Source organism: Heloderma suspectum, chromosome 2, assembly GCF_057233095.1.
Source record: "Heloderma suspectum isolate Gila_16-S chromosome 2, 16-S_ref, whole genome shotgun sequence".
In the NCBI taxonomy this organism is placed as follows: Eukaryota; Metazoa; Chordata; class Lepidosauria; order Squamata; family Helodermatidae; genus Heloderma; species Heloderma suspectum.
The window spans coordinates 215,568,507-215,593,593 of NC_139459.1; the positions used below are offsets into that span (position 1 = coordinate 215,568,507).

General features: G+C 45.6%; 1 protein-coding gene across 1 annotated transcript; it reads right to left on the reverse strand.

Annotated features, from left to right (window-relative positions):
* Positions 1-100: 100 nt before the first annotated feature.
* Positions 101-23,585, reverse strand: P4HB (prolyl 4-hydroxylase subunit beta). The gene is made up of 11 exons (XM_084837820.1): positions 23,381-23,585; positions 21,718-21,924; positions 16,522-16,655; positions 15,938-16,075; positions 9,701-9,805; positions 9,345-9,470; positions 8,000-8,200; positions 5,944-6,064; positions 5,596-5,777; positions 5,051-5,137; positions 101-2,056 (listed from the first exon to the last, which is right to left on the reverse strand). Exons 1-11 carry the CDS (start codon positions 23,544-23,546, stop codon positions 1,970-1,972), a joined length of 1,554 nt encoding a protein of 517 aa, XP_084693946.1. The 5' UTR covers positions 23,547-23,585; the 3' UTR covers positions 101-1,969.
* Between the last annotated feature and the right edge of the window lie 1,502 nt (positions 23,586-25,087).

The following is a 25,087-nucleotide window of genomic DNA, read 5'->3' on the forward strand; positions in this document are numbered from 1 at the left end:
GAGTGGACTGTACTACCTTCAGAACACATGTGAAAGACTTATTTTGAATGCTCCCTTTTATGAACATGTAAGCAAAAAACTAGCACAGCAGACCAAGCTTGGCTAAAATCTCTTCTTATGTGGCAATTTAGTATATATACTACCTTTCTGCCAAAGCAGTCAAGGTGATTTGCATTTTATGACAGCATCTTACAATCTAAGTGACATGATCACAAAAGGAAAATAACTGGGAGGGAGGAGGCAAACAAATTCAGGTACCAACTCAAACTTTACACAGGGATAACTCAAAAGTGCTATTTCCAGTCTGAAGTGGTGCAGCCCGTTCTTACCACCTTATTTAACCGCATATAGACCAAGCTTAACTCCCAGGTTATGGTATCCACATGAGGTAGGGAGAGAGCCCTGTTTAATTTCCCCCTCCCTTGACACTTTTATGTTTATTGGGAGGGTGCTTGTGGTTTTATTTTCATCTCTACAAGCAGAGTTTTGCACAGAATATGTCATGTAGAGCAGAGTATGGATTGCATCCAAGAATGCTAGAAAAGATCCTTAGCAGAGATGTTTAAATGCACAGATCAGGGCTACAGCACCTCAGCTGGATGTTCCATGGATGGCTTGCACCTTGCATGACTGATTGCCCCATTTTGTCTTCCCTAGGCCTTTTCCTACTACTACTGCCCCTTTCTTCATATATGCTTCTGCTACCACAGCTTAACTCATGCTCTTGAAGAACTGGGCTTATATAAAGCAAAACTTTTATGAACTTTGTCCAAAATGAGCTGTTTTGTTCAAATGCACGTATTTGTACAAACAGATTCTCATATTCTGGGCTTACAAAACGCAAAGTCTGGGCATAAGTTTTGAGGCAGGGGGGCGGAGATGATAACTATGGTGCAAGCAAGCTCTACCAAAAGAAAATCCTTAATCCATTTGTAGTCTTGCAGTTCTGGGTCAGGTAGCATCCTTCTTAAAAGAAACCAGATTTGAAACAAAACAGCCAGATACAGGATAGTATTAAAATTAACTTTTATTTGGCCAATGAGTTCCATTTCTTTTAGCATCATGGATGCTCAAAACTAAATTCCAATTCAGCTGAAACACACATCCCCCTCCCCCATAGCACTCCTTGGCTCTCAAGTACCCCCACAAAAAACCCTCCTAGTTATTGACTGTCCTTTTTGTTGCATTCTGGCAGCCCCCTTTCCAAACAGCTCTGTCAATACCTGGGAAACCCATTCACAAAGCAATGCGCAGAGAGCACGTCTTATGTTTGTTCAGGGGCAGGGTGGCAACCCGAGTTAGGTTTTGCCTCAGGGGAGGGAGCAATCGGATCCTCTTTCCTCAGCTAAAGTCTCCCACCCCTCCTGATCTTTGGAAGAGAGAGAGATACATATCATTCAGCGTAAAGGGGAAGCAAGACTATACAATGAGTTAAGAGGATCTATTCCACCCCACTTATTCCCCCTTTCCACTGGCTCCACTGTGGTCAGCCTAGTGGTTTCCTCCACACTGGAGTGGCCCAAAAAAATGAGGACAGCTGAGACAGTAACCAAGACCCTGCTGGGCCAACAGCAGCTCATGACATTTAGACAAGTGTGACTAAGCTTTAAGGAGGCATTACTGGTGAGACTCCAAAGTGAGTTAGGCAATGGGACATGTTGCTGTTTGAATCTGCTTCTACCCAGATCACAGAACACTCTAGGAAACGAAAATGTACATCACAGTGTGTATATGGAGGAGAAAGAAGACCCAACAGGGCTGGCTACCTAGTCAGATCCCTCTTCCAAACAGAAAATAAACTAGAAGAATCAGTTGACAGACAGGTTAGGATGAAGGGTTACTTTAGACCATTCCCTGTACTCTCAGCCAGCATCCATCCTCTGGTTAAAGTTTGTTTTCTGGACTTCCTTGACTGCATGGACAGGCAGCCAGTGTGTAGTGTCTGGGGATATGCAGATTGGACTCGTCTTTACAGTTCATCCTTTTCAATTTTAGCATCTTCCTCCTCCTCCCCATCAACCTCTGGCTCCTCCATATCCTCTAGATCTTCCAGATCCTGTTTAAATGAAGGGAAAAAAGTCAGTCAGCTGTAGCTTCTTCTGTCTGACATCTAGTGCCAAACAGGCAGTTTTCTCAGGGCAATGCAGAGCTAGGGTCCTGCCAGAGCAGCTGCCATCTCCCTTACCAGTATGATAATCCATGTATCTGCCTCCGTGTCCAAAATTTAAGTTACTCAGGCAGACTGAGCCTTGTTCCCAACACAAGCAGGACAGGAAGATCCCATGCTCTCCAAGAAGCCACTCAAGACAGAAAATGGATATGGAAACACCAATAGCACACAGCTTACAAACACTTCCATACACCAGGCAGAAGGGACATTAAGCCAGAGGAGTAGCATTGGGCTGGTTGGCTTTCCATTTGCCTTACAAAACTCAAATCACTTGAATGAAATGGGCTGGATCCTCCGCTCATGCAACAGGATTTCCCTGTCCTGTCCTCCCTTCTGCAGCCCTCTGCACATGCCACAAATCTGCTCCTGAGGATCCCCCAATCTGCACCTGTAGGGTGTGCAGGTGGAAACCCATTCCACCAGCAGAACTGCTGTCGAAATGACACCACTGGACACAACCCAAAGACTGTAGGAGTAACTTTAGTACACACACCTTAATTTCTCAATTTGTACAGCATCCTACACCACACTTCAGATCCATAACATCCCATTTTAAACCAAGCTGATTTCCCACAAATGATTTAAAGTTTCGCTGAACAAACAAGTGTGCAGGGGGCCTGTGGAACACACTAAACTACAAAATTCCACAGGCATGAATATAACCAGGTGCACCAAACCAAATCCAAGATCAAGGGAAACATCTGACCCACCAATTATAGAAGGCAAAGTAAACGCTAGATTAAGGCAGCTGTTCCAAACCCTAGGCTCCATACCATTCACAGCTCTGTGTAACTATGCCTTTTAACTCGATAATGAGTAGTTAGTGTAGCTCCTGGTGAATAGGCATAATCCATCCACAGCAGAAGAAGCTCAACAGGCTACATTCATATCCATTCACACAGCAATAAATGCAACCAAAGCAAGTGGAGATTAGTTTAAAAATGACACTGAGGGCGTACTGCATACTGCAGATCCAGTGGGCTGCTGCTTAGCATATGCGTTCAAAAGTCATCAAGGTTCTGTGCTTTCTTCAGAGCATTAATCTTCACACATGGCATCCTCAGTAGTTTGCAAGATCCTCATTAACTAATTAGCATGGTCTCAGCCAATGAACTCCCACCTGTTGTACAATATCACTATAACAGCCCTGAGAAAACCAAGAACTGACAGAAGGCAAAGCAGATGTCAGTGTGTTAGTAACCTGGTCTACAAGGGAAATATGCCCTAAGTATTGCTTTCTACAGGTGCCTATTTTGAAGGGACATAACAGGAAATATAGGACAGAGAATATTTAGTGTTACTTTATTCTCCGCATTGAGCAACAATGCATTTTGATGTGAGTGCACCAAGTACTGTTCAGCCAGAGACTCCGAAAATAGGCTACCACACTCCCATCAGAGTCTTCTCAGAAGAGAACATACCATCACTTGCAAAAGAAACCCAGTATACTCCTTTCTAGTAAATACATAATGCCAACCAACAGTCAACCCAGCATCTCCAGAAGTCAGCAACTAGGGAAATGGATACCAGGGCTTAACTTGTTTGCCACCTCCTCCAGTTGAATCATGTTCCCCTATTTGTAATTGTTACCATAAAATCCAGATACAAGATCCACCTAGTACAATCCAACAGGACTTCAACTGCCATCTTTTTTTTTTTCCAGTTCTATTTGCTCAGTATTCCTGTTGGGAGTTATGCCTTTTATATCCAGGTTAAAAGTCACCTGTCCTCTGGGTGTTAGCATCTGACAGACCAAACTATATAGAAGTTAGAATGAATCTCTCCCAATTTTCCAAGGTTGACAAGGATGATTAATCAAACAATCTGAAGCCATTCAGGGCCAGCCAGCTCTACTACTCTCCTAGGTCTCAGCTACATGTTAGTGCCAGGTCTGGTGCCTCAAGATCATACAATGTATGACTAGCTGTCAACAAGACATTGAATATCACAGCCAGTTCTCTGTTGAATCACAAGGACTGATGTGGAGACCCGCTCAGACTCAAAATATGGACCAAGGAATCAGATCAGAGCCACATTTCTACATATACAGAGGCAGATCAGACTACTTGCTGTGCCAATCAGCTGGCACCAACAGTAACTGTAGGTCTAGAAGTGTAGTCTACAGATCTACATCCTACACAACCAGCTTCAACTCACCATGCATCTAAACCACTGTAAATGCTCCAGGAACGTGCAGCTGTGCCAAGGCCGGGCCACCCATTATTCGCTGCGCTCAATGTAAATGGAAAAGCGATAGCCCTGAACACACGGCAGTCCTGACTTGCACTTCCACCCCACCATGTTCACCTGCCATTCCTGCTGTGAAATAGCACCCAACTGAAGCTCAACAGAATTGCAAAGAGCCGGTAGCATCACTGTAACAATGGTCAACAGCGACAGAAGCAAGTAGTTACACATGCTGAAAGCAGCAACTGCTTGACTTAAGCAACAGGACACGCGCACCTGTGATGGGCGCTGAGAGCGCGCCAGCCCAGTGAAGGTTCATCTCACGAGAACCACAGAGAGTTGAGTCAAGGCTGAGAGGAATGTAAACAATGTATCTTGAGCATTCGTGATTATCTGGGCATGGCAGGGCTCTTACAGGCTACTGCAGTTTATGTAGTCCAGTTAGTCAACACGGAATTGCCGGTATTCAGGGACACGCTCACCACCGCCCCAGCTCAATCTGGATATTACCAGCTGTGCTTTGTTTACAAGTTGCTATGGGGCCAGCATTCTCTGCTGTCACAGTAAGCCAGAAACAGCCTCACAGGACAGAACTTCCCCTTCCTCAGGGATCACTTCTGAACCCTGCCCTAGAACTGCATACATTCCAGACTGGCCCCCCAAACTACAGAGCTCTAAATTTAAGATACTCACATCTTCATCTACGCCACCATCTTTTCCACCACTTTCCAGGAACTTCTTAAAGCCGTCCAGCGTCCTCTCACCGTTGTAATCTACAACCTATAAAAGCAAAGAAGCAGGAGAGTTATCAATGAAAGGCAAGCTGGGCTGTGGTGGTTGAAGAATTTGCTTTCTGAAGGGCAAAAGCAAAACTGGAAAATTCACCTTCACTCATACAAGTCAAAGAGCAGCTAGCCACTCAATTCCCGTGAGAAGAAAGAATAGCCCTCACAAGAGCACCATCCTCTACTAAGCAATCATCCCCATGCTAGCTTCACTAGTGAAACACCTGTGAACCTACCCCCAAGAACTCAGCCCAATTCCCACCCTGGAAAAAAAAATTTAGAGCAGCCTTCCCCAACCTGGCACCCTCCAGATGTGTTGGGAGCTGCAATCCAACACATCTGGAGGGAACCAGGCTGGCGAAGACTGATTTAGAAGCATCACTCTTCCCTCCATCAACCTTTAAGAACCTCCCTTCCAACAGAAGCATACAGCTCAACCCGCAGTCCACTCACTGTTCTGCCAGGGCCTGCAGGGAAAAACTTGAGGGTAGGGAAGCTGTGGACCTTCACTGCCTCAACTTCATTGGCTGTTGAGTCCATCTTGGCAATTACGACGTTTTCATGGTCCTTATATGTCTCTCCTAGTTTATCCCAGATGGGAGCCAGCTGTTTGCAGTGGCCACACCAGGGAGCATCTGCAAGTCAAAACAGGACATGCCCAGTTTAGCATCTGTCCAGCAAGAGCCACACCAAGTTCCATTTCCTGGCAGCTGTGAAACACCCCTCCCTAGTTAAAACATGTGCAATTCAAGACAGGAGGAATGGAGAGTGTGTGTGCATTGCTATCACCAAAGTACTTACAGAATTCCACAAAGACATTCTTATTCTCATCAAAAGCCACATCTTCAAAGTTCTTCCCAACCAGAACTTTGACAGGTTGTTTGTCCCAGTCATCAGAAACCTCTTGGCTCATCAGATGGGGCTGAAACAGACAAACCAGAGCGCCAGCATTAAAGTAACAGCATGGTATGTGCCAACGGGAAACCCCCTACTTCCCCCTGTTCCAAGACATCCCAGAGCAACTGACAAGCTATGGGCTATAAAAAAGTCAGATTAATATAGACTTCCTCCTTCAAGGTCAAACCCCACCCCAAATGACCAAGACATGTCTGAGCTGCTGCATGAAGGATGCCGCTTGAACTCTACACAGGGAAGACTTATATATACTAAATTCCCACAGTCCAGTCTGTAACAGCTGAAAGAGTACAGAAGAAAGGCATGGCATATACAGGGGGGAAAGTAGCAGACTGAGTGTGAGATCAGTTCCAAGTTGTTTACAAGAGGGTGTGGAAGGTTTTTCCACAGCATTTTTAAAATTCAAGGGGGCCCTTAGACCAGTCTTCCTCTATAGGAGTCCCTCCAGATGTTTTGGATGACAACTGCCATCATCCCTGGTCATTGGTCATGCTCACTGGGGCTGATGGGCACTGTAGGAGATAACAGCTGGAGGGACCATGTTGCGGAAGGCTCCTTCAGATCATCCTGGGAAAACTGTGCTCCAAGGCAACATGCTCAATTCATCTTTAAACCTACTTGGAAAGATCCCACTATTTCCCTAGACTACTCTATCAACTGCTCTTATAACTCCCTAATTATTACTGCTCAATCCTAGATCTATCTTTCTGTAGATTAGAGGTCATTTGTTTTTTCAAGTTTGCACCCACAACTTGCCTTGCTCACCATCCTTGTAGCTCTAATAATCTTTTACAAATTGTCAGTTTGTGTTCTAGGTCAGATGTTAAGACAGCATTCTTAAGGCCTACAAGGCTCTTGTACACATTTTAAAAAGGCATATGGCACATGATGTCTGGGACTTGTATCACCTTGAGCAAGAAGATGGGAATTCTATGACTGGATGCCAAGCCAGAGGAAAGCTTGCTTGTCAGACAAGTAGTAGCCTGTCCTTCTCCCGAAATGTGCTAGCTTTTGATGATGTGAGGGAAGCACTAATATGCAACACCCCACCTTCACAGTGAAGTGGTAGAGGTGTGGGGCTGCACCATATGCCTTTTCTAATACGTAAACAGGCAATAAATGATGCTGACCAGAGAGTACTATTACTTGAATATGGGTACATTAACACAGCCTACAATTGTATTTACCTGTTGTGCCACACCTTATTGTTTACATGTTCCATTAATGTATCTACTGTAGTGCTGTATCCTATTCAACATTTCTGTCAAGCCAGTTTACACTCAATACTTCAGTTTTCCTTCCCTATCATCAACCCAGCTTTTTTGATTAGAAAGGTCGACTTGAACTTTTAGCCTTGTTAACAATCCCTTCCAGTTTTTCAAACTGCCTGCAGATTATTTTTTTTTTAGTGTACTGTCCAGTCCTCCGAGTAATTAAGATGAAGGCTGCGAGTTCACTGAAGAGGGAAAGGAAGAATGGAAGTAAGAAGAGAAGAGAGGTTAGGACAATGAGGCGGAAAGTGATTTAGGAGCAGTGCTGAATGAGAGCAATAGCTGGCCCTGCATAGCTGCTTTCATCTCCAGATTAAGAAGGAAGGCTCCCAAGTGCTCGTGCAACGTGAGGGATTAGCCACACTACCTCTTCTGCCGTGTCCATTAAGACCGAAGTCATTCTTGGACCTGTACCACCAGCAGCCCCCAAATTTATCGTGCTTACTCTAACAGCACATTAAAGCTATTTACATACTGGCACTGTGCCCCACTGACTTTGCCCTTTGGGCTTCTCAGCAGGAAGCTCTAAACACCGTGCTGCTGGACGTGCAGCAAAGGGGGCTCAAAAGGCTCCACACCATATGACCGGTGTCAAGTTCCATGCCATTTGTGCTGCTGCGATTGCCCCGCCCAGGTGCCTGCCCCAAAAAGCACATCCAAAATGCCATTACCTTAACTTTACCATCCAGGAACTTGTTGCAGAAGTCCTTGATGTTTTCTGAAGTCAGCTCATCTGACTCTGGCTTGTACTTGGTCATTTCTTCCTCTAGAGTAATGAGGCGTATAGCAGGGCATTCCTCTTTCTTAAGGCCAAAGAACTCCAAGATCCTCTGGTTGTCACTGTGGTCACTGTCTATGAAAATGAACAAGATCTGGGGCGGGCGGGGGGGGGGGGAGAACAATAAAATGAAGGCATTAGATAAATGCACTTGGGACAGCAGAATAATTGGGCTGTTACGATTCCCCCTCAAGTACTAATCCTTCTCTCTCCATCTTTCTTGCAATTCCTGCTTGACTGTAAGCCAATAGCAAGTTATTTCATTTGTTGGAGCACCTGATGTACCTAATTCTGAGGGCTGAGTTCTCAACAGGTTATTAGTGTTGCTCTGGAACACTGCTTGAGGAAGCAGGTTGTGCTACTTTTGAAAAGTCTTATCATATGTACTAACAGCGATCTCAGTTCTATGAATACCAGACAGGGGTGCAGAATCTTTCGGCCCAAGGGCCAAATATGATTTCAGTGAAACTCTTTGGGTCCGCATTCCAACTGTGGGTGGGGCCGTAGACAAAAGGGGCTGGCCAAGAATACCAGCATGTTTTCGTTTAAGCTCTTGCTGTGAGCAATTAAGCCTTAAGAGACGTATTTCAACCTTTTAGAATGGGAAAAAACTGTGTAAAATCTGGGCAACTACCAAACAACTGATGGTTGGGAGAAAGAGGTGGGAACAGGGGAAGGAGGTGTAGCCATCTGGGGAAGCCTGGATGGCTGGACTGGGAACCTAAGAAGGCTGGATTTGGCCCCCGGGCGAGGTTCTGCACCCCTGCCTTATGTAGCCAAAACAGCACCATCCACACACAAAAGAGGGACCCCAAGCTTTGCAGTACTACCAAATAAATATATATGAAAAATCTTCAGGGGGAGCCCCCCCAAAAACAGCCCAATGAGGACTAAATATGCTCCATGGCCACAAATACTAACTGAATGTTCGGGGTTAGGGGGAGAACAGAAAACCAGGGGTAAAGAATAGAATACAGTATCCTGGAAGAAGCCATGGCTGACTGATTAGTATGGACAAGTGGGAAGTGCCAGTGAACTCCATGTTACAACATTTTGTGGCAGGTCCCACTCGTCTATACTAAAAAAAAATCTGAAGGAACAAATCTACAATCCTAATCCACGCCCTTCATGGTGACATGCAACCGGATAGGGAACAGTGATATCAAAACTGTAGAGGTGCCAGTGTTCACTCTCTAGGAGGGGAAAGAGGAATGTAGTAATCACGGCTTGCTGCTCACCCTTCCTTTGAAACTCTCAGCTGCTTTTTTGAAGTTATCCAGTTTTCCCTGGTAGTCCGTAACACTCTTGGGCAGGAATAATAGGATGTGGGTCTTGATCTCCCCTCCAAAGATTTTGGGTGCAGTCTGGAGTGAAAACAGATGCATTGCTGGGGTTAAGAGCATTACATGGAATCCCAGGCTCTCCCTTTCTGCACACTCTTCCTCCCCTTCCCAGTTTGCTGGATACAGCATAATTAGATCTGTTAACATTCTCTCCTCCTAATGGAGAGCACAGCGCCCCAAGACACGGGCCAGGTCACCAACCCAGTGCCACCCCAATCACACACCAGCTGACTACAGATACACTTCCATACCTGTTCGGTAAATTCAATCACTAAGGGCAGCTGGTTTGATTTGATGAAGTTCAACAGATTCTCTTTTGTTATCTCCCCATCAAAGTTGTTACGGCCTTCATCAAACTGGGGGGAAAAACACAAAGGGACTCAATTCATGACAACAAAATCAATGAAGCCCACAGACTTACGCTTCAGCCATTAGCCTACTTAGTAGACCGCTCTTCCTCAGGAAGAGGAAGAACAGGCTGAGTGTACGCCACAATTGTACAGGTGTGCAGGAAGTGGTACTGGGTAAAAGATTCAGTTTCCTGAGAACCTCAATGTGTATTTTGGTTTCTAGCCTTTATGCTGTGACGGAACGCTTGCCACTATGTTGGCAACATCTCCTGAAGTCTCAAAAGCCAGACGGATGGCAGTATAAGATCACCAATGGTTTAGGGAAAGGGCAGGGGCTTTAGTACTCTGCATAGTTACTTTTCCTTTGCCACAATGAGATTATTCAGAATTATGCAAAGATAAATGTGAAGCTGTACAATCTGCAAAATTTATACAGTCACAATGGGTTGGATCCAACGCTCATGCGAACAGAGATCCTTTCACACAACAGGATATCCCCATCCTCTCCTCTTCCTTGTAGTCCTCCTGCAGGTGCCTCAAATCTAGTCTGAAGGGTCCTCCCAACCCCCCGGAGCAGATTTGTGGGGCACATGGGGGGTTGCAGGAGGGAGCGGGAAATCTGTTTCACCAGCAGTTTCCTCCTGCCTGCAGAACAGCATTAGATACAACCCGTAATTGTTTTTCTTGGCACAGAACTGGGAAGAATACAAACAACCTGGAGAGGTATTTCTGCAGAGCTCCAACCCATGACTCCCTGACACATCCATGGGAACCCATTTCACATTGTAAGCAAGGCAGGAAATTCTCATGGTAAAGTCCAGGGTAAAATCTTGACCAAAGTTCTCATCTTACTAACAAGGTGGATCCAAGGCTCCATAGGAGGAAACAGAGCAGTGAGCAGAAGGAAGCTTGGCACAAACTGGAAGGCCAGAGACTTGGTGCAACACCAGCTTTCCCAAAAGGGCCCTGATCAACATTTTAAAATGTCTTGAGCAAACAGCTGGGAAGCTGCTGCAAATTTCAGAGTCAGGGATACTGGGCATCAGCAGTATCCCATGAGCAGTGAGTTACAGGTCTTGCTGGAAGTGGACAAATTTATCTGATCAACAGAGCTATTAAAAAGGAGTTGGTGTCCTAGGCAGCAGTACATACTATGAAGCCACTAAATAAATAGCAGTTTACTCAGAGGGCAACACATCCCTGCAGGGCTATTGTTAGCTACACAGGAACAGACGTTCAAGAGCACGTTATAATTCCAGTGCCAGGAATACATTTACTGCAGAGCAACACCTATTACTGTCCAGGTTTTCAGAACCTTTCCTGGCACCCCAGAAAGCAGGGAGGGGAGTAACAGAGGAGCAACAAGGTTATCCACCATAAGGGACACGCAAGGGGCAGCTTCGATCCCATTGGCTGGGCCCCCTGGCAACAGCACTCTGAAGCACACATAGGCCAGTCTTACAGAGTTAACTTTCCAGGAACGCTAAACACAGAATCTACCTCTGGAACAGCCAAGACTATTTTTATCAGCCTCCCCCAACCTGGTGCATTCTGGATGTGTTGTACTGCAGCTCCCATCATCCCCAGCCATACTCCAACACATCTGGAGGGCTCCAGGTTGGGGAAATCTATTTGATGTAGTAGAGAAAGAAACAAAAGGACAAGTTAGGCAAGTTGTAGTGTTGCAGTCATGAGCGCTGTGAGCCGGGAGGCTCCTGGTTTAAATCTCAGTTTGGTCATGAACTCAGCAGGTAGGTTTAGGCAAGCCACTATTCTCAGCTACACATCTGCAGGAAGATCTACCTGCCTCAGAGTTGTTAGGATCACCAAGATAATGTATGCAAAATGCTTTAATACAGGCAATTGCTATATAAAACGGCAAGTATATTATTAATTCAACCTGTTCTTAAAGAAGGATTTACTAGAATAACTGGGAAACTCCTTTGTCATCACAGAGTGAACTCGCCCATTTTCCCCATGTTCCCCCTTGAGTAAAACATGTAGCCTGAATGAGCAATCTGGTACACAGGGGACAGATCCTTGGGCTATCCAAGAAGTCAAACTCCAAGTTCCAATTAATAAGCTTTATTAAGATTAAATTTAAGGGGTGAGGGAGAAAACAGGTAGCACTTGAAAAGAAAAATAAAACAAGTTAAAATCTATTTATTGACTCTGCCCTTGCTCATTCTCTGCCAGTTTAAAAGCCAGCAGTGTGTGTTTTTTTCAAATTTCTTCTAAAAATACAATGGTTTTATAAGATGTTATATTATAATCTGTACATCAAAGCTATGTTTTTCCCAGTAGTAATGTATGGCTGTGAGAGCTGGACTATAGGGAAGGCTGAGCGCCGAAGAATTGATGCTTTCGAACTGTGGTGCTGGAGAAGACTCTTACGAGTCTTCTGGACTGCAAGGAGGTCAAATCAGTCAATCCTAAAGGAAATTAACCCTGAGTGCTCATTGGAAGGACAGATACTGAAGCTGAAGCTCAAATATTTTGGCCACCTAATGCGAAGAGAAAACTCTCTGGAAAAGACCCTGATGCTGGGAAAGACTGAAGGCAAAAGGAGAAGGGGATGGCAGAGGATGAGATGGCTAGATAGCATCACCGATGCAATGAATATGAACTTGAGCACGCTCCGGGAGAGAGCGCAGGACAGGAAGGCCTGGTGTGTTATGGTCCATGGGGTCACGAAGAGTCGGACACGACTGAACAACAACAACCAACCATTCAAAATTTACAGAGATTCTAAACGTATGTGCAAGATGCACAGATTACACAAGACATTGTGATATGACAAAAAGCTGAAAATAGATAGCAACTTTAAAAAGTATAAACCCCACTTTTTATCCCCTGTAGGATGGGGGGGGTTGAACGAGGGAAGAGAATCCACTGATCAGGCATGACCTCAAGAGTCGTGGCATCTCAGCGCTTAGGTAGAGGAACTCCTGGAAGTAAGTTATTGACACTTCAATGACACAGGTAGAGAAACTTAGGGAGGTGTGAATGGAGAGGTATTTTGGTTCCTAGTAGCCAGGACTCATCTGTGGGGAGGAAATTCCATCCTGCAATGCTTGACAGACAACAGGAGATTTTAGTTTGTTGGGCCAGAGATAAGGGATTCTTAAAAGACACCAGGATTATATTCTCAACCCTCTCCACAATATTCTCTCATTTCAGTACAGTTAACTTCATATCAAAGCTAAGTTCTATGAAGGCAAACAAGGGTGGAATAGATTTAAGTTTATTAATTGGTGGGTCCTTACTACTTTCACATTGGTTTAGAACAAAAATGGCAACACCCAGGAGCAGTACACAAAAGGGATAGCTGACATAGAAAACTTTATTTTAAGAGTCTGACATGTATGAGTTGTAGACAACTCAGTCTTTTTAAAAGCTGGGGGACTTATCTTTTTTAGTAGCTATTAAGATATATGTCATTAACTCCAGCTGGTAATTTGTTAAAAAGTCAAGGACTGACAAGCAGGAGGAGATAAGAATGGATTGCCTGACTGAGGAGAATTCCCATCCAGATATATTGCTTTTACCTGCCAAGATGACAATTGCTCTGAACCAAACAGCTCAAAGTGTACATGTCAGATTTTTAGGATAAATTTATATTCAGTCTTTGATTTTCACACATTCTTGCTCACTTCCGCCTCCTTTTGGGACAAACCAGGTGTTATTTATAGAGCTACACAGCTGTGACATGAGATCAAAAAGGAGAAATTAAAGCACTTCCAGGGCATCCAACAGGCTTCTTTCTCATGACCAGCACTAACCTATTTTGGAAGCTTCTTGTAAGAACTGAGCATGTCATCAGGAAGTCAAAAAAGAAAGCTCTGCAGCTGTGCCAGAAAGCGAAAGGAGGCTACTCAGAATCAAGACTAGCCTAGTTCCAAGTCTGGCTACTTGTAGGCCCAGCCAGATTAGACCTCAACTTCTAAGCCGAGTACAGATGTAGAGCTTCAGCACCGAGCCTGCTACAGAGCTGCAGTCACTGATGTTTAGACGCATACAGCTTTCTTGTCTGTCCCTCCAGATGTTGCTGGACTACAACTCCCATCAGCCCTAGCCAGCACAGCCAATGATGAAGAATGATGGGAGCTGCAGTCCAACAACATTGGGAGAGGCACATGGGCCTCATGCCTTCCTAGACTACAGGGAAACTTGTTCTACTGGTCTTTGGCAGAATTCAGATCTGCACAGCACTGCTTGACACAAGGGCTGTCCAATCACAAATGCAACTTTCCTCCCACCTCCGAACAGATTTGAAAGTGTTTATTTATTTATATCCCACCTTTCCTCCAAAGAGCCCAAGGCAGCATGTATGATCCTCCTCCTCTCCATTTTTATCCTTACAACTGTGAAGTAGGTTAGGCTGAGAGTCAGTGACTGGCCCAAAGTCACCTAGTGAACTGCATGACCAAGTGGGGACTTGAACCAGGTCTCCCAATCCCTCTCTAGCTATACCACTACGCAGGAACTGTTTAAAAACAGCATTAAAACCTAAAATGATTTTTGAAGTGCCAAACACTTCATTGGATAAATATGCCAGGCACCTGAAGGGAAAAAGCCTGCCTGAAGCACAGGGAGAGGTGAACAGTAAGAGGCAGTAAGGATTCCATCGACAGGTTGTACCTGTCTTTACAGCAGCAAAGGCAGGTGGAGAAAAGCAGAGCTTACTCAGCTGCCAAAACGACACCTGCTCCTGTGTGCATACACCCTGGAGGAGCTGAAGACACAGCCGTAAAAGGAAAAGAAGCACGTGCTCAAGTCAGCAACCAGCAAACAGAAGGCATTCTCCTTTGCCCCTTTAACAGTTGGAACAGCCCCATACCTGGTTTACATGTGGGAGTACAAGAATCACTCCCAGATAATCAAGTACAAAAGCTTTTGGAAACCAAAAGGGTTCCCTCTCCTAGGCTTTTTGCCTGCTTCAAACAAAATGTGATGGCAGATGTTACAGATTTTTTTCCAGTACTTACGGGCTTAGTTGTAAGGAGCTGAAATCACAATTTCCCCTATTTAATGGCACAAACCCAAAGACATTGCTATGTGCACTGCCTCTAAAAGATCTCTGCTCTAACACAGGCCAAGTGTTCCTCTGCCCTTCTCAGATAAAGAGCAGGGGATAAGGTTATCTGGGGACCTCCATCCACTTTAATTGCTCCCATTCCCATTATTAAGAACCAATACCCACAGCACTATGCCAAACCTAGAAGTCACCTGGAAACCAGTTATTTGAGGATTGTTCTAGACACACTCATGTGAGGTTCTGGAACATCTGAGGGAATCTCCTCCCCTAGAGGGTGCTCTTTTGAGAAGGTCCCTACACCTTTTGACAAAGCACTTCTCTAACTTAAATATCAACTTTGACACAGTCCAAATTCTTCCACTTCTGCTTCAAAACCTAAAGCAGCTTTCTGTCTTGTTGTGTACACAGTAAGTGTCACAGCAGTGCTCATATCTGAATGCTCCAACACGTGTCTTCCTATGCCACCATCTCCATTCAGGCTCCAACATCTGAACAGGCCAGTCAACTATATTAATTTGCTGACTATGCTATTCAGCTGCTTCCTCATGTTATAATTTCATAAGCCTTCCAGTGCATTCAGTTTCCACCAATGAGTTCAACAGAGAGAGCACGGACACGTTGTACATCTCTAGAACAATACTAAAGTAAAGTTGCTGCAGATCGTAAGTTACTCAGTTCGCTATATTGCCTAATTTAGTAAAAGGGGAACTTCAAGGTAACAGCAGTGCCTCCCACCCTCCAATAGTTCAATCATACTAGAAGCAGCACTCAGAGGAAGTGAGTGTGTTTTGCAGTGAGTATTTTTCACATGCTCTTATGTATGACAGAAGCTTCTCCCCGACACCCTCCAAAAATGCATCCAGATACTTAGAGCTATGTCTGCTTAAGCAAAAAGAAGTTTAAGTGGCTGCCAATTTCTTCCTCCAGATTCAGTGTTTTTTTTTATAGCAATACTTAAATCCAAGTTTCTACACATAGAATACCAGAAGGGGGAAAAACCAAACAGACAGGCAGACATATTGGGGGAACCAGTGCCACTAACTCCACAGAGTGCTGCCAGATAGTCTTAACACACACACTGGGAGTTTTTTTTCACTTACCTTCTTAAAAAGGGCAACTCCATCTTTGCTGAGCTGGTATTTGGCAAAGATATCGTTGCTGGAGGAGATCCCAAAGGGAATGTCATCAGTGGCCTCGGCTGCCAACAAGAACTGCTTGGCAGCATCAGATTCTGCATCCTAATGGAGGGAAAATGTGGTGTGTTTTTTAAACTCCACTTCACTCCTTGATTTGATGCATCTTGTAAACCCAATGACCCCAAAATTACAAAGAGCCAAGACAGGATCAGGAAATGGGCCCCAGATGTCAGCTAAAGTTTAAGCTCTTCCTAACTAGGACAGGCCAAGAGGCCTACTGGCAAGATCAGCCACAGCAGCAGCAACCATGGTCTCTGTCCCTCAGCCTAACTGAAAAAACCCTCTGCAGACAATCAGTTCAGACCTCTGGCAAGAGTGATTTATCCCTCCCCTGGCTGCTGCTAGGCAGCTAAAAGGAGGTGGCAGAAAGAGAAAAGGGGGAGGCCCTGCCTACTGCTGGCTTCAGACCCCAAGAGATTACCCTGAGGGAATGAGGTCCTCGACATAAAAGGGGTTCACCACCCCTGGACTAGAGAGTGAAAAACTACCTTAAAGAACCCGATCACAACAACTTCATTCGACTCCACTAGATCCTCGGCAGCAGCTACATCTGTCAGGGTTGTAGCTGCTGGGCCTGTGCGTTTCTTCAACCAGTTCACAATGTCATCTGCTTCCCTGCCAGCTACGTTAGGAAAAAATGACATATTACAGTCTCTTCCACTTTCAGCTTTGAGCACTTCATCTGATCACTGCAAGAAGAAACACCCACTGCTGCCTTGTTTGAACAGCTCCCCCAGCAACCGTGCACCACCACCTTTTCTTACCTCTTTATCTCTCAAGACCAAGTAATCAGTGGAAAGTGCTGTTGAGCCCAACAGTGCTCTACTCAGACCTAAAATATTCCATAGAACCCATACCCTTCACAGCATGCTGGTTCCATCACCAAACTGGCTTATGTTTATACTTTGATCATATTATCAATGACACATGTTCTGCCAGCGTTTTTCATGCTGAAGAATTTCACTGAGCACTTAGGTGAAGGAAAAAGCAAGCAAGCTTTTTTACCTTCACACTTTGGCTTAAAAGCAGCAAATATGCTTAACCTTGTTAAAATTAAGCCTGTGTCTCTAACTCAATTGGACGCCCCATGCATCTCACCCAGTACCTCTGAAGAGAGAGAAAAAAAGATGCCCTGGGTCAGTTTAAGAATGTTTTCAACCAATTGTACATCATAGAGAATCAGTAACTACAGCAATCTTTGTTTGGAAAAAATCAACCTGTAGATACACAAAACTTCCATCGGGCCAAAATGGGGATGATCCTTTTCCATGCAAGTGCAGCACCTTCCAGCAGAGAGATCCCTGCAGGCAGGGGTCCATAATTCCTCTCACAGCAGCTGTTCTCTTTAAAGCCTGGACCTGGAGGAGTCGTTCTGCAGGGATTATCCCCAGAATTTTACTGAGCTTTGGATGTTCAGTGCAATGAGAAGATCCTTGGCCCTCTCTCCTGCTCCAAGCAATAAAGCCAAAATGAACCCCAAATGTTTGAAACTGCAGAAGGGATCCAGGGATTGTCTTTGACCTCCTGCAGAAGTGCAGCACAATCTTGGGGACTAAGGCTACAATCCTATCACACATACTTGGGAGTAAGCATTGTCCCTGAACAAAATGGGACTTACTTCCAACTAAGCATGTATGTGACTGGGCTGAAGGAGAGTTGTAGAGACCTGGCACCCACTCATTTTTGCTAGCAAGGTCAGCCAGCCAAGGTTTGTGGATCCTCCAGAAGAGAGTCCTGCTTCCCTCCACCCCCAGCACATGTGCAAGCAGTCTCAGAAGCAGCAAGTCCACGCACGGCTTCTATCTCCATCCATTCTCAACTTCTGCTGGATCAAGTTATTAGAGCTCCAAAACAGGTATTGGTTCCTGCAACTATTACACTTGGTAAAGTGTATCTCATTAACTTTCAGCACTTCCGACACTAACTGATGTAGCAAGATGAGAACTCTTTTGCACTCAAAGATCACTAATACAATTAGGACACTCAAAGGCTGCCTTTTAAAAAAGGCGAAGTGAGAAGCAGAGAAGTCGGAGAAGTCCGACTGAGAGGCATCTTCACCCACATGTGGCAAGCTGCTCTTCCCCAGCAGTTGGGCCAGCCAAACCTAATGATCGGGGAGCGGCCATTTTATATAACGGTCCCTCTCAGAGCCTTCATCAGTTACCACCACCACCACAATGAACCTGGAGCCTCCAGCAACCCAGATAAGGAGATGCCCCATCCACTATGGATAAACAGCCAGTCCTGGTTGCTAAGTAGCACACTTCTAGGGGGTGGGGCTATTCTCCCCATGGTCACCATGGAATCTTTGAGGAACAGCAACATCTAAGGCACGGGTGGGGAGTACCCCCTCTCATATCTACCTAGCCAGGTCCCAAGGTCATCATCTGAGGGTCTCCTACAGATGCCCCCGCCAAATGAGCCAAGGGAGGTGGCTACAAGGGAAGGGGCCTTTTCAGCAGCAGCACCCCTTCTGTGGAATGCCCTCCCCAGAGAGGCTCACCTGGCACCTATATTCTGTCACCATGCAAAAGCCTTATCACTTTGGTTTGATGTGCTGCATTGCTTTTATCTTTGCTGCCATTTCATTATGCGTTGCTTTTATCACTGTTGTATCGTTTTGTATTTTATGTTTTTAACTGACCTTTATACTGGCCAGAAGACTCTGATTACTGGGTGGTTTAAAGGCACAATAAATAATTAAGCTGAGGGCCACGTTCCCTCAAGGGAATTGGTCATGGGTTGAGCTAGGAGTTGTTGTTGTTCAGTCGTGTCCGACTCTTCGTGACCCAATGGACCATAGCACGCCAGGCCTTCCTGTCCTGCGCACTCTCCCGGAGCGTGCTCAAGTTCATATTCATTGCATCGGTGATGCTATCTAGCCATCTCATCCTCTGCCGTCCCCTTCTCCTTTTGCCTTCAGTCTTTCCCAGCATCAGGGTCTTTTCCAGAGAGTTTTCTCTTTGCATTAGGTGGCCAAAATATTTGAGCTTCAGCTTCAGTATCTGTCCTTCCAATGAGTAGGCAGGGCCAAAGCCATAAGAGGGTAGGGCCATCCCTTCTCTGTCATCCATGTCATTATCCATTCTGTCACACACACCTCACCCTCCCCATCCATCCATGTGCACTAAAGCACAGACCCCATTCATCTTTCCCCTATCTTTCTCAGGCAGGCATGAGCTCAGAGACCAAGGAAGATGACAGAAATGGAGGTAGCAGTAAATAGTGGAAGAATGATTATTTCAGCTACAATTACTTGGGCCTAGGGATGTGCGTCAACGCATTCACCAAAACAATGAATTTTGGGGAGGGATGCAAAGGAAACAAAAGATGGTCCCACGGAGGCATTTTGGAAGGCAGTTTCCGGTACAAGGGCCAATTATCTTAAGGAGCAGAAGAGCAAAGAGGAGATGGTTGTAGTCAAGGAGAAAGAGATTCTAGAGTTTTTGCTAAGAGACAGAGAGGGAGGGACATTCTTGAATAATGTTGTAGAGGGAGGAGCAACAGGATTTCTGAAACTGGATATTGGGGAGAGGCAGACAGAAAAAGGATGTTTACACGTCTAAGTTTAAATATCACTCTGGGACCATGTGTATTAGCTCAGATTATAGAATCTCTATACAAGAATCTTTCACTCACCTATTTATAAGTCACAATTTTTTCAGATACAACAGATACTTTCATGCACCTACACACAAGGGCTGGCAGTATCATGAAACAACTGCTTCATGTACTGGATTTTAGGGAGAGGCACAAAAAATGTCTGAGGATTGTACTATCCATTTACCTGGTCATTAATTGAGTCAGATTCTTTTCCCCCTTTGGAAAAGTCCGCAAAAAGGACCACCCAATTAACATAACTTTTGCTGGCATGTAACTTTTTGCATATTTTTCTTTGCTCAGTGTAAAATCACTGAGCAGAGTGTACAAAAAAAGTGCACAGCAGAGGCTGAGGAGAGATCAGAGATGTATAAGAAGTTGTTTTTTTAAAAAGGCATGTATATTAGCATATTTTCCACAACCCTCTGTATGACTAAATTTGTGTACAGTTCCTGAAAGTAAAAAAATGGTCTGCAAGTCTGTGCAACTTGGATGGTGTCAGTCCACTGTGGAACCTGCAGACTGGATTACTTGAAATCCAAAGTCATTTGAATCCATTTCAGATTTCTCCGACATCCTGACTAGTTACCATTTTTACTGTTCAGTAAAACAGAACTGCACCTTCACCTGCAATTAACTTTTTTTTAAAAAAAACACAGAACCAGCTTGCAAGTCTCAGTTATGCAAGACAGACAGGATAAAGCATTTTACAAACCCTATAATTTTGCTTTGATGCTGATCGCAAGCAAAGTTGCCACAGAGCACAAGCATCAAGGAATCCTTGGGCAAACTACTAAAGTTGTATAGGCTATGCTATGGCAATCCAGAAGAGACAGGACACCAGCCACATTCAGATGATTGTAGGGGTGAAAGAACCCATTGTAGGTTAATTACCTGCAATGCAGCACAGGTTGCCGTGTCATCTGAACCCAGCGTGCAGCAGCTTCTCACCCACCCCACAATCCTTACTGCAAGCAAGCCATGGATTTTGGCATGGTTAAGAAGCTACCCCCACCGGGTGCCAGGTTTGGACGACACGGCAATCTGGGCAGCATGGTGGGTAATTATGCAAATCGCAGGGGAAGGAGAAAAACTCACAATAGTTTTTCACCCCTGCAATCGTCCAAACCTGACCACTGTAGATGTGGACATCATGTATTGGAAAGAAAGCACTGATTGGCTTGGTAGCTAGAGGGACAGGTTGTACAAGATATTGTACAAAGGTGGAGAAGGAAACTAAGGGGAATCAGAACAGAACTGAGAAGAGGAAACAGACAAAGTCAGAGTTGCAGTCAAAATACTGGACAGACCGACATACAAGGATAAGGAGCTTGAAGTTTACTATGGAAAGCAATGGCACTAACTTGTCCCCTCATGTTTATAATATGGGGGGGGGGGGAGAGATTCTAACAGAGACTGTGTGAACTGACAAAAGGACACATACAGCAGGAATAAGGGCACAACCCTATCACCGCTAGACAGCAGCTAGACAGCCATAGGACTGTTCAGCTTTTGAGTACCAAGATGGAGCCTGCACTCCAAGGTTGGTTCCCGGAAAACCGCCCCCTCTACCTCCTAGGCAGCACAAATTACCCCCGGGTTCCACGCTTGGAAGAGCAACACGGGGCAGGACAAAAGCAGGTGTTCCTGGTGGCAGGGAGTGCAGAAGTGCTAGTACGATGCTTCCTATGAGTCATCCGGCCTCAACCCGCCGCTCCGAAGTCCTGCAGCTAGACAGCCAAAATCAGCCGCCTAGCCGCAAATGCAGGGCAGCCAGAGCACGGAGAACATCCCCTCCGTGCACCACCTGCCCTCTGTTGATAGGTGGTCGCCTCCGAATTTAGAGGCAGCCACCTATCCTGATAGGATGGAGGCAGCATACACGGTCTGAACAAGAAGAATCAAGTGCCAACATTTTTGCAGTGTTGGAAACCATCCACACAAAGACCAGTTATCTTGCACATTACGAGCATGAGCCAGTATTGAGTGGTATTGAAATCCTTTGGTCTTTTGCACTATGCACTAGCTTCAGTCCCTCAAGGAAGCTTATTACCAGAACTCTTTTGCCATTACCATTATCTCACCTGTGTACTCTTTGGGGGAAGATTTATCTCCGTTCCTGAAAAATTTGATAGTAGGATAACCTCGAACACCAAACTGTTGGGCAAGTTCCGACTCTTCTGTGGCATCCACCTTAGCCAGCCTGATTTCTGAGTTCTCCGATTTTAGCTTTGCCGCTGCCTTCACATACTCAGGTGCAAGAGCTTTACAGTGACCACACCAGGGTGCATCTAGAAAAGAAACACACAGAAGTACTTAGCATCAAAACAATTACTGTGCAGTCTCCAACATTTACCACTGATTTCGTCAGCCCATAGGAATGCAGCTATGCTGGGAAACATTCCATGCAGACTGCTCTCTAGCATCCCAAGTGATATGTGGGGCATTTCTGGCCAAGAAAGCTCCACCTTTAAGTGCATTGTAGTACAACACCCACCCAACAGTTTGCCTATCATTAAGTGAATGTATGAAGTATTCCACACTTTGTCCAACACCTGCAGCAGAGGCTGCCTATAAGAAAATGAATATAAAAAACAAGCAAGAAGCAAGTTATTCCAGAAGATCTGGAACAGCAAGGGACAAGCTTACCTAAACCACCTTGCTCCCTACCAGACTGTAGCAAGAGAGCTTGATAAACTGAGTTTTCAATATTGTGGGGGAACTAGGAGCTCAGAAGTAAGCCTTATACAACACAGCAAAAACAGGTGTGGGGAAAAAGCCCTGGCCTACTCCCTTCCAAGGAGAAGATCAGCAAATGTAGCAACTTGCAACAGTCTTGACTATTAGGAAATTAGCATGACTGCAAACTCTGCCCACCACCATCCAAGTGGACTCAGGCTACATACTGGACACCCACATCTTAGAATTGAGTCATGTGCCCAGAGGAGGAGATAATCTTGTTAGAAGTTATGGGAGCTTAGATAGACATTGTGAGTAGGAAGACAACCACTACATTCCTACACCTTCAAGATGCAGCCACCTACAAGCTTCGCTACACCCTCTGGACACATTCCCTTTTGTACAACACTTTTGCTTACACAGAACTTTATTTATACCTTGTCCCTGGAAAGATATCTTTCAGCATTACACTCAACAGCACACAACTAGTACAACACATTCAACTCCGTATCTGGGGCCTTCTAACACTCCAACCAGAGCCAAGGTAGTTTTATACAGCAATTCCCCCACTTAACTGGCACAGCCCTCCGGATAGTGTTGTTTGCCCTCTTACACTGCAGCCAATAGCAGAGATGGGATTCGATCCCGAATTACTTTCTCCATAGCCCTGTAGACCAAACCCGCTCCCACTCGGAAACTTTCACCAGGCGCCCACGGACCCCTGCACCTAGCCTATTCCTCGCTCGCAGCCAACTCCTAAGGAGCTATTAGCGAGATGATGCATGCAGAGGCCTTTGGACACTCCCACGCCAAGCGTCCCGGCCCTCTTTGACGGCAGGAGGCGAAGAGACCTCTGCAGGCCCCCCTTTGAGCCGGTGCAGACGTCACTGCAGCCGACGAACGCCAGCTCACGCGTGGTCCCTACTCGCGTGAACAGCATCACGTCTGAAATAGGGAGCTGCAGCATATCGCTTCAGAAAACGGCCCAAGATGCAACGCCTCTCTCCAACCTTGGCTCCCCATGCCCTCCGGCTTCAAGGCGCCCGCCCGCGGCGCCCATCCACTCACAGAACTCCACCAGGATATTCGGGTGTTGCTCCAGCGCCCGCTCGAAGTTGCCCGTCTTGAGCACCAGCACGCCCTCCTCCTCCTCGATATCAGCATCGGCGGCTGCGCAGGCCCGGCGCAGCAAGAGCAAGCAGAGGAGCGGAGACAAGAGCCGGACGGTCTTCATGGCGGCGCTGACAATGACGGCGAGCCCCAAGGAAAGAGCGGACAACGGGAAGGCAGCGCGAAAAAGAGCCCTCTCCCCCCGCCTCCCGCTTATAAACCCGCCCTTTCCCCGCTGCAGCTACCGCCTATTGGCTACTTCCGGCGTTCTACGTTCCTGCGCTCACGGAGCTGGCGCCGAGCCTAGGGCCGCCCTAACGCTTTGATTGGTTAGCATAAAAGGTCACGTCACCTTTCCTGCCACTTCCGAACAACCCCAAGAGCTTCCTTTGTTCCATCGGCTTTGATTGGCCGTACCAACTCCTTTGCTACCTGCGATTGGATAAAATAGCCGTTCTCAGACCTCTGTTCAGCTGCTTCCGATTGGTTGAGCTCTACGAAACCCTCCTCCATTTCACCTCTCTCCTTTGGAACGTGGCATTTGCAGGGCACGCCCGGTCTGGCGCGGCGCATGCGTATTTGAGCGTGACGGATCTTGTTCGTGTTTGATTCTGACTGGGCCGCGTTTAATGAGTGACCCGGAAAAGCGAGGAAGCGTTTCCGGGGTTGTGGAGCAAGAAGAGGTGGTTCCGGCGTGAGAAATTGCTGAAAAGAAGAAATAAAATATACGTGTAAGAATGTGGACAAGTTGTTGGGGGTCCGGAGTTATGAATTGTGTGTAACATACATGTCAGAGAGAGATGTGTGTGTGTGTGTGTAAAGGACAGATGGAGGGTGCTTGGATATGTAAAGTCGGCTTGTTGAGTAAGATTTATTTTTGACCAACAAACCTTTCTTCCAGCATTAACACTAGAAGCACAGTTCTTCGCATGCTTACTCAAAAGTAAGCCCTGTTCAGTTCAGTGGAGCTTACTCCCAGATAAGTGGGTATAGGAATACAATCCAAGTGGTCTTTGCCCTCAGAATACAGGACTTGCCTGTTATTCATTCCCTCCGTGCCTCTTGAGTAGGATTTTGATAATAACAGACCTTGCTTTGTAGGAGCTCTATTCTTACAAGTCATGTCTCCCCCCCCCCCAGGAATTTTTCCTCTTATACTAAGAAATCAGCGATTTGTGGATCCAATTACAGATGTGCATAAATATCTGTGCTCCTGGGGCTTTGAAAATGGGATGTATTTCTCCTAACCATCTCTTTACACATAGTTTGGTCTTATTGTTTTTATTTAATAATTTAAATGTGCTACTTTTTGAAAACAAAAGAGATATGCACTGTAACAGTTAAAAAAATGTATGAGACAAACAGAAAATTAAAACCAGGAATTATATAATTTATATAAACAACTGCAGTGGAATCTATAGATCAGCCTTCCCTAACCTGGTATCCTCTATATGTGTTGAACTATAACCCCATCATCCCCAGTCAGTATGGTCATGCTGGCTGGTAATGATGGGAGTTCTAGGCCAATACATCTTGAGGGTACCAAGTTAGGGAAGGGTGCAATAGATCAGTAGTCAAAAAAGAAGAGTTATGACCTGTCTATAAACAGATAACACACACAGGGAACCATATGGGACTCCTTCAGTGGATGATTTTGCAGAGCAA

Bases quoted from the DNA above. Each gene is read 5' to 3' on its own strand.
- P4HB (XM_084837820.1), bottom strand. From the start codon at position 23,546: ATGAAGACCGTCCGGCTCTTGTCTCCGCTCCTCTGCTTGCTCTTGCTG. The intron at 9,471-9,700 runs GTATGGAAGTGT...TTTTCACTCCAG, and splicing joins TGATTGAATTTACCGAACAG to ACTGCACCCAAAATCTTTGG. The intron at 8,201-9,344 runs GTGAGCAGCAAG...CGCCCGCCCCAG, and splicing joins CTGAGAGTTTCAAAGGAAGG to ATCTTGTTCATTTTCATAGA.